Source organism: Arthrobotrys flagrans (genome assembly GCF_004000055.1).
Source record: "Arthrobotrys flagrans strain CBS H-5679 chromosome Unknown unitig_0, whole genome shotgun sequence".
NCBI lineage: Eukaryota > Fungi > Ascomycota > Orbiliomycetes > Orbiliales > Orbiliaceae > Arthrobotrys > Arthrobotrys flagrans.
This window is the reverse complement of record NW_027137550.1, coordinates 611,428-625,743: the sequence shown is the minus strand read 5'-3', so window position 1 is coordinate 625,743 and position 14,316 is coordinate 611,428. Positions and strand designations below refer to the sequence as shown.

At 47.8% G+C, this 14,316-nt stretch overlaps 4 protein-coding genes across 4 annotated transcripts; all 4 read left to right on the top strand.

Moving 5' to 3' along the window:
• Positions 1-134: 134 nt before the first annotated feature.
• On the top strand, positions 135-1,565 carry DFL_003291 (uncharacterized protein; the record flags this gene model as incomplete). The annotated part of the gene is made up of 2 exons (XM_067632208.1): positions 135-492; positions 649-1,565. 2 exons carry the CDS (start codon positions 135-137, stop codon positions 1,563-1,565), a joined length of 1,275 nt encoding a protein of 424 aa, XP_067490499.1.
• A 1,655-nt stretch (positions 1,566-3,220) lies between these two features.
• Positions 3,221-4,620, top strand: DFL_003290 (uncharacterized protein; the record flags this gene model as incomplete). The annotated part of the gene is made up of 3 exons (XM_067632207.1): positions 3,221-3,301; positions 3,427-4,314; positions 4,378-4,620. The coding sequence occupies 3 exons, from the start codon at positions 3,221-3,223 to the stop codon at positions 4,618-4,620; spliced, it is 1,212 nt and encodes a 403-aa protein (XP_067490498.1).
• Positions 4,621-6,924: 2,304 nt separating this feature from the next.
• DFL_003289 (uncharacterized protein) lies at positions 6,925-9,093 on the top strand (the record flags this gene model as incomplete). The annotated part of the gene is made up of 5 exons (XM_067632205.1): positions 6,925-7,141; positions 7,223-7,888; positions 7,945-8,120; positions 8,185-8,340; positions 8,395-9,093. The coding sequence occupies 5 exons, from the start codon at positions 6,925-6,927 to the stop codon at positions 9,091-9,093; spliced, it is 1,914 nt and encodes a 637-aa protein (XP_067490497.1).
• A 527-nt stretch (positions 9,094-9,620) lies between these two features.
• On the top strand, positions 9,621-11,924 carry DFL_003288 (uncharacterized protein; the record flags this gene model as incomplete). Its single annotated transcript, XM_067632204.1, has 4 exons — positions 9,621-9,749; positions 9,822-11,045; positions 11,108-11,199; positions 11,267-11,924. 4 exons carry the CDS (start codon positions 9,621-9,623, stop codon positions 11,922-11,924), a joined length of 2,103 nt encoding a protein of 700 aa, XP_067490496.1.
• Between the last annotated feature and the right edge of the window lie 2,392 nt (positions 11,925-14,316).

The following is a 14,316-nucleotide window of genomic DNA, read 5'->3' as shown; positions in this document are numbered from 1 at the left end:
TGTTGATGAAGCGGTGGTGATGGTGGTTGTTGGAAAGATATGAGGTTGAAATTGAAGGAAACAAGCGAAAATTTCCGAACTCTACTTTCTTCCCTCGTCAACAATGTAATGTACCGACCACCATCAATAGTACCATGCCGCCGCCACGATTACCCCTCCTCCTAACATGCTTCCTCCACCCTCTTCCTCCCTCCCAAACGACCACCCGTTCGCTCTTCCCATTCCTCCCCTCATCAATCGCAAATTCGTTTAAACCTTCTACCGTAGCGGTTCGACAGTTCACGACTTCTTCTCCTTCCCGAAATGAAGCGAAAAATAATACTCCGTCGGAGTTACCGTCGGAGAAGGAATCGAAACGGTTTACCATCGTTAAGAATTTGACGAGCAGATTGGATCATCTTCAGGCGGCGATATTTACGGCCGGTCAGAAGATTAATGATTTGACCGGGTATTCTGGGATCGAGGCGTTGAAGAAGGATATTGAGTTACAGGGTAGTTATTACGTCTGATGTCCGTTATTCGCTGGAAATAATAATAATAACAATAATAATAATAATAAATGGATATACGCTTTTATTTTATTTTATAAGGGTTAGATGCATCGTTCTTTGTGGATTACGGAAGCTAATCACGCTGGTGGACTGGCAGAGCACAGACTATCGACCGCAAAATTCCTAGTTCTCGAAGCAAAAGCCGCCTACAAAGCCGCCATAGCTCGCCGCTCCGCCTCCCAAAAGGAAGTGAACGAACTCCTCACCCGTAAAAACACCTGGTCCCCCACCGACCTCGAGCGCTTCACCGAACTCTACCGTTCCGACCACGCAAACGAACAAGCCGAAATCCAAGCCCAGAACAAACTCACCGAAATCGAAAAGGAAGTCGAAAACGCCAGTAGTTTACTATCAAAAAGCATTTTAACGAGATACCACGAAGAACAGGTTTGGAGTGATAAGATTAGACGGGCGAGCACTTGGGGTACTTGGATGTTGATGGGGATTAATGTGGTGTTGTTTGTGATTGTCCAGGTCGGGTTGGAGCCTTGGAAGAGGAGGAGGTTGGTGAGGAGTTTTGAGGATAAGGTTAGGGGGATGTTGAAGGAGGAGAGGGTGGTTGCTACTACCACTGCTGCTGGTGCTGGTGCTGGTGTGGCGGGTGAAGTTGCGGTGGTGGGAGGCGAGGTTGTTGAGGCGGTGAAAGAGGAGGATGATGAAGTCAAGAAGGTTATCGAGGAGACACCGGTTGAAGTTCCAGTTGACGTACCAGAAGGACAAGTTGGAGAAACAACTGAGACCATACCGGTAGAAAGAGAAGGAGAAGGAGAAGAAGCGACGAGGGTTGAAGCCGAGGCTACGACAGCCGGTGAAGGAATTGGAGGAGAAGTAAGCGGGAAAGACGAAGATATTGGAGTTCTGGACCTGATTATGCACCGGCTGAGCGAGTACTTCGCGGAAACCATGATCTCGGTGCCGCAGGTAGACGTGACGTTGTGGGTGATCGAGGGGTTCGTGGTGGGGGCGATAAGCGCGATAACATTGTTGATGGCGGTCATACTCGCGACCGAGTAAGCTGGCTACCAAGTAGCTACCATGCGTACAAACGAAACAAAACCTCGGGGGGTGTTTATAGGAATGATACCGGAAGGATGGGCGCGGAGACATTTTACATATTTATATTCTATATTTTGTACATTTTGCATGTGCATCGCATTGCATATCAGCGGCATATTATACATTTTTTGGTAACCAACATTTTGGGCTTGTAATTAATTGCGATAGATAAAAAAAAAAAGAAGCCTAGGGTTTGTACATACTTACTTATAAACTGGCATGCTACCGTATGTTATATATGATATCAATCGACCAGGCATCGACGGGCGACGTAATTACAGAGGTGGCCTGGTGGATTCCAAAGAGTCATGTAGAGTCTGACCGCGGCTTGTCAGCATCCGTGTCTGCATGATACGAGATTATATATTATCTTATATCGCTATCTGCTGATACTCAAGTATTTATATAAAATACCTCCCTCAGGTCGTATTTGAAATCTACCCGACGAGCTCAATATATCATGATACCCCATGCAGCACTGCGTCTAAAAGTACATGTGGGCATGATATGATACGAGTTAGTGTAGTTCGTCTCCACGAGATTTCCCCGTCTTCGTTTCAGCCTCTGTTTCTGTGCATTGCATCGGAGAAGCCAAGCGCTGGAGCATCCCGCCATTCGTACCCAATCCCGCAGCCTGCTCGAGCACAAGTATAAGTATACTGGCTTGGTCCGGAGTACTCTTTTGGATTCCAGCATTCAGCAGCTACGTATCCTTCTTAACGGCTGTAGCCGCTATACTTTGATATAGAGGTATGCTACTGTAGTATCGCTATCCGGCTGATTACAATCCCGCCGCTTTCCTCCATCCATCAGCAGTAGCATCATCATTGTCACCATTACCATCATCCCCCACCGCATTCAACCTTAAGACTCATTCGCACTCTACCTCCTTCTCTCCGAAGACCTTGGGATTATCGACTTCAGAAGGATCCTATCTTCCGGTTCCTGGATTAACATTTCCAACTGCGGCTCCTTTTTTGCCCCGCATCCTTCTCACAAGCTTTTTTAAGCTATTCATCAAACAAAGCAAATACACCTTCGTCCTAGCTTACTCCGACCAGTACATTACAAACCTTCTCAACAATAGGAAGTCGGGAAGGTCTTGTTAACAAAGGACGTTCCCATACCCGCCCGTTTCAGGAACCAGGCACCATCGATAACAAAAAAGCGGGGGAACGGTTGTATTGATTTTTCCCGCCTGATTTCCCTCTCCGGGCGTCAGGGACCCCTAAGAGGTGGGAGGAGGGGCTTCTTCTCGTTCTTCGCCTTAGCAGCTGCTATCGGACCTGCCCTTCTGGCCTTGCGGTTTACAGCCTACAGCCTCCCAACTTTCGATTTCGACCGAAAGCACCGGGCCTTATCGATTCCCGTCGTACGATATCATACCCACTAGCTACCCGATCCAATCGGCTCCAATCTACTACCGACCACTCCGACCACAGAATTTTGGTCTCTTTTTTTTTGCTCTTTTGTTCACTGCTGCGTGTTCTCATTTCCTGGGCCGGAAAGCCAGGCGAGGCTCTTCATTCTGGGGGAGTGAGAGTGAAGTAGAAAGAACGAGTGAGCGACAATAGCGAGTTAAACGGCGGCTTCCTCTCCAGACTACACGTGCGATGACGGCGGCACGGGTGAGAGTAAGTGGTCCGCCGAATAGCAACTTCCTGGTTGGATATCCAGGCATCTCGGCCACACTGGTATGCACGTTTCCCCCACCGGCCCCACGTTATTTAGCCTTAAAAGCATCTCAGACAACACTGTCGCGTAGCTTAATTTTGAAATCGGTTCGAAACTAACGACCGCCGTTGAAAAATAAAAATAGCCGCGAATAGAAGGCAAAGTCGAAATCCGCCCCGCCGCCGGTCACAGCGCTCCCTTCCACATCTCCTACGTCTCCATAGGCCTCTACCGCCGCGAAACAGTCCACCCGCACGCCGACACCAAAATCGTAAACCACCTCGCAGCTCCTCGCAAAGAATGGGCCGACCTCGTCGGCAAAGAGCTCATGCTCTACCGGTGTCACCCTGGCATTTCACACGAAGAAATACTCTACATGGATCTACCTTTCGTCCTATTCATCCCGTTCAACAGACCCGGTTACGATGCCGTACGGTTACCACCCGCGACAATATCGCTCCCCAGCCGGACTTTGGAAACATATTATGAGCTCGTCGTATCGTTACACCAGGGAAATCAGAACAATGGCGAGATGAAGCGGTTCGCGTTCCCCGTACCCCTGTGCAGGTATGACAGCCTATCGACATTCGGAATGTACAACGTACAAGAAGTACAAGAGAAAACAACGGATCACCTCGTAAACCTCGGCATCAAGCTCCCACGGTGGAGTTACGGTCCCGGCGATACGGTACAGATCAGTATATACGTCTCCCCGAACCCGGACTGGTCGAAAGCGAAGCGTGTATCGATTCGAAATATTTCGGTGGTGATCGAAGAGGCTATTACGTTTAATCCGGAGGGCGACGAACCGAAGACGGTGATCAATAAGATCCAACGACAGACGATGAGCGTGCAGCGAAAGTTACCGGCCGAAGGGTTTCAGACGCATTGTGCGCTGTCGTTTCCGAGGAAGGAGGCTAGGGATAACGATGGGTGTTTACCAAGACAGAAACAAGGGTTTCCGTTATACCATGTTTCGGGGTTTACGACCACGGCGTATCTTTATAAGATTGAATATTTTTTGACCGTCAAGGTTGGTTACTCCGTCCGTATCTCTATAAATATTGGTTTCTGACTTTTCGGGGGTGTCATTCAGGCGACGTTTAGCGCGGCGAGAGATATCACATTGAGACAGAGGATAGTGGTGTGTCCGCTGGACCACGAGAGCTGCAAGGAAGAGATGGATGCGATCGAACAAGCGGCGAATGATGCGAAATATGTGAACCCTGATAATCCGATGCTTCCCTCGCCGGTGATTATCAGGCCGAAGGATCGGAATGCATTGCACAAGCTGGGGATGACGTACGTGGGGACGGATAGGAAGCTGTTGATCGAGTAGGAGCATCACGAGGGGCATTTCCTTTCGGCGGCGGGAGGGGGTTTTTTTACATTTAAAGATTCATGGAGAGGTCGGAGGACGCTACGATGGGGACATTTTATTACCATTTTTACACCGTAACAAGCGATGCGGCTAGGCCTACATGCTCGCTTGTTTTTTTACGCCCGAACATTACCATTCGCATTCACATTTCACATTCACGTTTTTGACGGACATTTGTATATTGGAAACGGGTCATTGGTTTCTTTTGTTTCCCTTTTCTTTTGTCGCTTTTCTTTTTGTTACTGGCGTTGGAGTATTTAGCCACCGACGTCGTATGTTTTTCTTCCTCCCCCACCGCCCTCCCCGACCATACACCTTCGTCATATCATATCACATCTCATCTTGCATGCCAGGGCATCTAATGACAACGATAGATTCGTGAAATAAACATCATCGAAATAAATTCCGCATAAAGGATCTTCTTGTATCTCTATTACGTCCAACGCCCTTTCCATTTCTTCGCTATCATGATAGGCATAATCATTCTCAGGATAAGCGAGACACATGCATGCCTCTTTTAGTATACTATGGTAGCGATCTTGTGTTTGGATGGGATGGCGGATGGCCTTTTTTAAGAACTTTGGTTTGCATTTTGATGAGGACGATGCACGGTTTGGCCTTATCGTAGCTTTTGGTACCTTTTTTTCTTGAGATATTGCCAAGTTTTTATGATCTGGACCCTTTGTAATTCCGATATCGGTTTGATAAGCGGGTATTCGGCGGAGGTGGTAGATTACCGTTGCTGCTATGGATTTTATTAGGCGGTCGGTAGGGGTACGTCCTCAAATGAAAAGAAAAGGACTTGCGGCCATTCCATCGGCATGCCAGTCGAGATGTGTATTGTCTTCCTCATCTTCATCCGCGACTTTAAAATTAAAATCCAACGACCTCGTCGCAATCTTAACGCTCTTCCCTTCCTCTCCAAAATCTCCGGCGGGGTCCGCATATGTCTTGTTGCCAATATCTTCGTTTTTCCCTCATAATACGAATCTGAAGGCATCCGATGCTCTCTCCGCCGCGAACGGTCTGAATCCGCTAGAACACGATCAGACAACGGAACTACCTTCGTAGATACCTTTTCGAATGTTGGGTGGAATAGACCCCATCTTCCGTCCGCACCGCCTCAGCCCTAGCGTCGGGTTCTATATCCACCCCTCATCTTTAATATATACTCGACTAACACACCATATACATCTTCTGCCGGCATTCGCACGAGGCCTTCTACTTCATGCTTGTAATTAACCGACCCGGTTGACCTTATTAGCTCTATATTGACTACGATAGTAGTTTATATCAATCCCTGCATATCCACTTTAGTAGATAGTATCATGGTCATAGAGAGTCTTGTGCTAAGCGATTGGCAGAATGATGTGTTGGGACTGTTGTATTTCTGCACCTTGCTCCTTCATCCGATATCTATCGCCTTGCTGAGCCTTATACTCCGCTGAAAGAACTGGAATAGCTTCTATTCGAATCACTTTAAATCATATCTCCAAATCAGAATTGATCGATAGAATGGAAATACATCATGGGATATCCGCTTTCCTTTTCTCTTCCTTGAAGGTGCTGGATGCAGATGTGTTGACTGTTCGTTCGTCGTTTTTTTCCCAAACGCGAAACAGAAACAAATCGCAGCGCTGCTTCACCGTCTCTTTCACTCCGTTTCACATCCCCCATTCCAACCAAACCGATCGATCTCCATCATAACTTTTCCGCACACATCACATCACAGCTCCCCTCCCTCTCCTTCTGCGATAATCCTCTAGCGCTACTTCGTACGCTTACTTCAATTGGCATCCTCATCTTTTCATCCCGTCGCCTCCGGTTTTCGCATCAGCAGTTTCCGACCCCGCGCGATCGATTACCATCAGGCACCGTTTCTTGTCTTGATTTCCAGCTCAAAGGCAATATCCCGTGATTTTTTTTTCGCAGGGTCGTCAGCCGCCAGAATACCTCATCCATCACCTATCCTTCCCGTTCTAGCGCTCACCCGCCAGGCTTTCCCTTCGGTCCAACAACAACAAACGTTTACTTATTCATCGCTTTTACGACCAATACTTGGAGGTTTAGATGGTATAGAGAAGGACGGCCGATAAGGAAACGATATTATAATCACGGGTACCTATTTGTTTCGGCTACCCATCTCGGGCGAAAGTTATAGAAGGAAGGAAGGAGCGATAACTGCAAGGGGTCGGCGAAACAAAAAAAATTCCGACTTTTTTTATAAGAAAGGTTTAACTTGTGCGGAGAGAGGGGGTTGTTATGTCAGAATCCTCGAATACAACGGTATCTACGGTGCGGGACGACAGTAGCACATCATCAACATCATCTTCATCATCCTCAGCTAGTAGTAGCGCTGGCTCCGACGGGAAAGACGACAAGACAGGTTTTACGAAACCACCATTACCGTCGGGAAAAAAGAAGGAGGAATCGGTTATTATGGATCTAGCGACAAACTTTGGGAGCATTCTGAGGTGGTGTAAGGGGTTCCTTTCTATGGATTGGGCAGTTTGGGAATATTCCGGATCGTGCTTTGCTAATAATGGGTTATTGGGTACAGGGTTTGGTAGCGACAAGAGCGAGAGTAAAAATGGAACCAAGGAAAAGGATGATTTGGTGGAGGAACGAAGCGATACGGGATATACATCAACGTTCGAAGGGAACTCTAGGAAACGGCGGCGGCCCTCTCCGCCGGACGAGGATGAACAACCACGAGCCAATGGCGGAACATACAAGTCGAAATTACAGGCGTTGGGGACAACAGCTAAGGTCGAACCTTCGAGGGACGAAGCCACGGGATCGAAATATCCTTCCGAACAACCGAATTCTGTCGTTACGACTACGGGTACTTCGGTACCCGATAATGGAACCTCGGAACCAGGGTCGTTAATCGCATTTACTGAATCGAAATGGAAGGAACACTCGCAAACCCCATCGTTAGAGCATCCGAGGACGGTTTCTGCGCCGTCGGGGAAAGATCAACTTGCCAGATCGCTAGCGAGACGGAATCAAGCGGCACATCAACCGAAGTCGGGTAGTTCGATAGCGCTTTTTCGGGACTCGCTGTTCGCGGGTAGTCGGGTTAGCAAGAGGTCTGCGACACCGATGTCGGTTAGTGTCAGGAGTCGGAGGCAGGGTTCAACGCCGTACAGGAGCGTGGTGGGTTCGACGCCCAACAGGTGGATGGAGGCGAGTCAGTACAGCCCGCCGTCGATGCCTCTGAATGGTAGGGTTTTGGATTCCCGGTGTTTATCGAAGGGCGTGGGCTGATTTATGGCGTAGCATCGTTTAGAAGCTCGGTCGGTTCGGTGGGACGGAATTCCACGTTTAGAAGTTCAATCGGGTCGGTAGGACGGAATTCTGCGTTTGTACCTTCGAGGTCGATGAGACTTGAGCAATCGAATCTTAGGAGTGCTAAAAAGTTGGAAGCGAAGAAGAGGCCGTGGCTGGACCAGAAGGTTGGCGTTTATTGGTTACCCGAGATACCTTTCGGGTGGTATGGCTAATGCGATTTTTTGATAGAAAACGCCATCCGGTGATAGTTTTGACGGGGAAAGTCTGGTGCTGCTTATTCAAAAGCTTCAGGAAAATAAAGTCGATGGATTTGAGAATTATACTCAGATGGTGGAGAGGCAGAAGATTATTGATGAACAGATACAGCGGATGAGAACGATTGCGGTACGTATCGAACCCTGTGTTTCGTGGGTATTGATACTAATGTTGTACGTGTAGAAACCGCCACAGGAAGTTTTACGGAAGATTACACCGGAGACGCTCCATGACTTGCAAAAATTCCTCGGTGAAAGGAATGAACATAAGGAAGCGAGAAAAATAGCAGGAAACCCAATCACCCCGCGAAACCTCAATACGCTCAGCGGTTCGCAATGGCTGAACGACGAGGTTATCAACTCTTACATTCATCTCATCAAGGAGCGGGCGAATAAAGACGGTGTTCAGAGAATGATTACTATGAATTCAATGTTTATCAGCTCTCTGAAGGACCACGGGTACAAACGGGTAGCACGATGGGCGAAACGACAGGGTGCATCGGGGGAACAGATTCTAGGATTGAAGGGGGTTCTCATTCCTATACACCGTAACTTCCACTGGACGTTGGCGTTTGTCAACATCGAAAAGAAACGTTTCGAATACTACGACTCGTTGGCAGGGAACTGGGATCCGATTGCGTTATTGAGGAATTGGATGACGAATGAAGTCGGAGCGAAGTACAAAGATAGCGAATGGGAGGACTTTTACCCCGGGGACCAAACCCCGCAACAAGGGAACGGATATGATTGCGGGGTTTTCCTTTGCAAGACGGCAGAGGTTATCGCTAGAGGCGGGGCGATGAATTTCTCGCAGAAGGATATCCCGGAGATTCGGAAGATGATGCAGGTGGAGTTGCTGAAGGAGGATTTGGCGGCTGTATAGGATTATCCATACGATGCGAAAAAACTAGCGGCAGAATTCAGAGTAGTTTATGCATGGCGAAGCCTGTTTGGTACGATATGACGCTTGCATTTGCATGGAGGTGTGCTTTTTCTTTTCTTTCTTTTCTGCGGCTGGCGAAATACTGGTGTCTTGGTGGCTGTTGCTTTTATTTAATTTCTAATTTCCGCTTGCCCTTTTCTTTTCTTTAAATTCTCTTCGTTTATATATTAACGGTGAATGTATTATTTAGCGGGTTCTTTCCATGATCCTGTCATACATGTTTGAATTCTTGTCCTACACGGCAGCGCCAAGTACTCAAGGATGTTTTATAATCGTGCATCGGATTTGATGTTGCAATTGGGCCTTCCATCCTCGTGATGTCATGCAGGCGCGTTCTCCACAATGCGATGGATCTGGGCCCTCTTCTCGTCCTGTGACATCTTTCCAGCCACAACCTCCTCTCCTTCTCCTCTTTTCCAACAATCCCACCCCCTCTACTACGCCATGGGCACACTATCGATATCGAAATGTACGCCCGATCGATCGCGATAGCACCGCTTAAAATGCCGTCTGCCGGTTCCGCGGCTGTGGATGCAGTTGCGGCAAAGGCTGCGCCCAGCCTGGACATCCGTCAGGACGAGTCGCTTGGAGAACTGGTAGGGTGGAGATTGTGATCCTTACGTAATAGCGACGGGACTTCCATCTTCTGATAAAAATTTATTTTATAGATATATAAACTTCAAGCGTACTTTGTCGATATCATAGATACTCCCTTTACTTTCGATCAACTACGAACTACTACATTTTCCACCCGCCTACGACCCCTAATCACAGCTCTCTCACAAAATTGCCACCATCCTGCGATTGTCGCTGCTTTACTCTGCTGTAAAGCCATATTTGCCAGTGAAGACGACGACCGGGGGCTCAATGAATCCCGTGGTTATGCCGCCGAAATCGTCGCCTGGAGATTTTGCGCCCATCTGAACCAATTCACGGAGGTAATCGACTACCTCTGCTACGAAATCCCCAACGACACCAAGTCGTTCTCCTCGGACTCCCGTCGTCCGTCTGTCGTTAACGAGTCGAGTCCCTTGCTCGAAGATTCTTCCGGCTACCTCCCCCGTGATCTTGATGGTACACCTGCGAAACATACTTTTGCGGGACTCTCGACCCTTGAGCTTGCTGTCGTGTGCGATGCCAAGAAGTTTTTGTCTCAGAGGACTGTGCAGAATGTGGTCAATGGGATTTGGGATGGGAGTATAGTGTTTTGGCAGGACCTCCGGACTGATTCTCAGAAACGGGCTTCGCTTTATAATCCCAAGAAGACGGATCCGTATTGTCGGCTTCGTGTTCCGCGCTACCAACGGGTGTTCGAAGCATGCTTTAACGTCATGTTTTTGGCGTTGTATTACGGGGTTCTGGTGGAGAGGAATATGGAGAAGGTTAGCGTGATAGAGTGGTGTCTGAATGTGATGTTTTTGAGCTTTTGCTATGAGGAGGTCAGCCAGATTACCGATGCGGGAACGTTGTTCTATGCGGCGGACTTTTGGAGTTGGGCGGATATATTGATAATTATCATCTACGCGGTATTCTTCATCTTCCGCATGGTAGGACTCGCAAAACACGATGCAGATTTGATCGATACATCCTTCGACGTTCTATCACTAGAAGCACTATTACTCCTTCCCAGGATATTCTCGTTATTTTCACTAACCCCGTTCTTTGGAACGCTGGTGCCAGCACTGAGACAGATGACGAAAGATTTTATAAAGTTTTTGGCGTTGGTGGTTATTTTGTATTTGGGTTTTTTGACGACGTTTACGTTGCTGGCGAGGGATACTTTTAGTTTGGGGGATATGACTTGGTTGTTGATTAAGGTGTTCTTCGGGAGTAGCTATGTGGGGTTTGATATGATGAAGATGATTTCGCCGGTGTTGGGGGCGCCGTTGATGGTGAGTTTTCTTTTTTACCACTTGATCCTTAGTGAGGACATGAGGTGGCTAACGAGAGATAGTTGATATTTGTTACTATGACGAATATTTTACTCATCACCTCTTTGATATCATTGCTCAGCAATTCATTGTCAGTAGTGATGAGTAACGCAAGGTACGATGCATTCCTATATAACCCCCATCTTGACCCCATTCTAACCTCTCCGTAAAAAAAAACACAGAGAAGAATACCTCTTCATGTTCTCCACCTTCGTCCTCGAATCCGCCACCTCCTCCTCCCGCCTAACCTACTTCCAACCACCCCTAAACCTCCTCTCCCTCGCCGTCCGTCCCTTACGCCTCATCCTCCCCGCCCCCCACCTCCGCGCATTACGTATCAAACTCCTGAAGGCCACGCATTTCCCGTTAGTGGCGATTATAGTAATGTATGAAAGAATGAGAGGTATGGAAGGGGAGAGTTTGAGGGATAAAGTGTTTACGATTGGAGGGCAGAAGGGTTTTAGGAGTAGTTTGAAGGCGGCGGTTGATAAGAAGGATTTGAGGAGGGAGGTTGGGGCGTTGATGGAGAGGGGGGGGAAACATGACGATAATCATCATCGAGGGGGAGGAGGGGGGGATAATGGGAGTAAATGGACTTCCGGAAGGGCGGAGAGGAATAGGCCGCCGCCCACGCCTGGGACCGGGCCGTTGGAGGCGAGGTTTGTGTGGCCGAGGGGTCCGGATGAAGAGGATGAAATTGGAGGGGAGGAGGATGTGGATGGGGGGGTTGTGACGGTGAGGGATTTGACGGCCCAGATTGAGGGGTTGAGGGAGGAGTTAGGGAGGAAGATTGAGGAAGTTGCGGGGTTGCTTAGACGGGAGAGGGAGAGGGAGGGGTGAAGGGGGGTGTGGGTCTTTTGGATTAGACTTTTGGGGTGCGGGATTGTGATGATTGTGATGGTGCTTTTTTTGATTTGAATCGGTTCGGTTTAGCGGGATGTATGCGATATGATATGTGGGTTTGGATTACAGATGGCATTCGATTTGTGGCATATAGTTTCATTTTTGCATTTGGGATGAATATAAGATACATTTTGACCGAGGAAGTTCTTGATAAAAGGTTGAGTTGGTTATAAAATTTGCGGTAGATGTATGTATCACAAGATGGAATCGATCCGGGGATACTCTACGATTGCGCCCTATGGCAATACTCAAAAACCACCGGTGTACAGGTACAGATCTATAGACTATCGATGTTAATTCGGGCTAGGGAACCACGAACTATGCCCCCGGCAGGAGTCAAAACCGAAGTCCTGTTTGGAAGACACGGTATCTTCCGTTCATGCGTACCGAATTCTTACTTTACGTATGTTGGTATCAAGTTGGCAGAATGTTACCTTTTTCATGCGAGTAATTTTTGCATCGATGCCATGCACGGATCTTGGTGATTTGGATTGATCTTGGGTGCGTTTTTGTTGGATTTTTTGGAGGAGTGGTTCTGAATCGAGCGTACCAACTTTGGATCTACAAGGTCGATTTAAAATTGTTTGTATCTAGATACATGCGTAGTAAGGCTCTGGATTGGTAATCACGGGAGGTTAAACCGTATATCTGGTTCCATTCACAAGATCGATTTCGAATTTGTGCCTGCATGTATACACCCTAGAATCTGGATTAGACTTCACTTCCAACATATATTTTATGCAAATCATAAGCCTTGGGCCGCTATCAACAAAGGGTCTATCATGCACCGATGTTGGATCGGCGCAGCGCCAGATAGTAGGGGGCGGATACCAGCCATGCAACCATGAACTCATGAGGTTCTATCGAAAAGCGAAGGCATTGCTACGATGACGGCTGAACTGAGTGTAGCCCTATATCTTTCTAGGCTAGTTTTATTTCATAACGAGTCATGAATCTGGCTTTGAAGGCGGGGTTTTGGACCTAGCTGATGGATCTGGACCAGTCACGTCTGCAGGTACATGCGTACGTGAGGATCGTTACGAGGTTGCGATGATGCATGCATGGACGCAGGTACCGGTCTTGATGTTGGAGAATTAGAGTTAGTGGGTTTTCTGGTGCCGGAGGTTTGGATAGTGCGGTAATTATGGGAGGTTGAAGAGTGGAGGGATACTGTAATACTATTTGTGGAAAAGTTAGTTATGGAAGTTTAGTATATGGAATAATTAAAGGAATGTAGGGGAATGGGTAACCGAAGGGAAGATTTGGGAGCTGACTTGAGCTATCGGCTTCGAAGTCTCACAGATGATTTTTCAGGGCGTGAGAACAGACTTGCTTCGAGGAAACCTTTCTCTAATCACACACAGCAAGAGCGAGAAGATACTTCTTCCGACTGTCCCCTTCATACAACGTTATCACCCATATCCATAAACGCTTAGATAAAAGCGCCGTTACTCGTGCCAAAGATGTCTGACAAAGCGACCTCCCAGTGCGAATTAAAACTTCCGACAACCCTCTCGCTCGAGTGCGAATCGCCCAAGCAAGCTATCGAGCGTTCATCGAGAATAAAGCCGAAAGGAAATTTCCAACATTTGAACACCTCTGTCTCTCGCTCTCGTAAGGCACCCTGCAGTACCCGCCCGGAAAGCCGGTTTGTGGGACATATCGCTCAGTTAGATTTCGATTAACTCTTCCTGCCATTCATCTATAATCTACAGGTAACATGACCTATCCAATCATATCTAGTCCCAAAAGATTTATCTGAGATACACGAGATCAATTTGTACGGACGCCAAAGGCGTGATTTATTAAGCGGGTACTGAATCCCAGGGATGGGCGTTAACGTGCATACACGAGAAATAAAAAGGCGTTATGTATAGTAACGTAATTATGGCAATCCAGATGAATTTATATCCCGGCGAGATATTTTTATAACGTGTGAGGATGGCAAAGCACTTCTGTGCTAGCATTTCTGCTAGCGATTGGAGGGGAGATTAAGGCGGATCGAAGAAAAAAGTATATGTATTGCAGGACGCTGCAGCAGCGTACTGGCGTGCGCTGGTGGCAAAATTACTAAGGCCTGGGAAACTTGTCTCCAAAAGCAAATGTATTTGTAGTGGTTGCTAGTGGTGGGTTACTTGACAGCTTGCATGCGTTATTTTGTGCGTGGGTGTTCTTTATCCTTCGCGGTTTGGGGGTATGTGTGCGCTCGGGGTTTGTGTAAGTGTTCCTCGGGAGGTCTAAGAGCGGCAGATGCAGGAATTCCCTGTGAGGAACCTTCAAGATGGTTGAGGTTTGGGAGCCGCTATTGGTTTGGAGACATTTAAAAGAG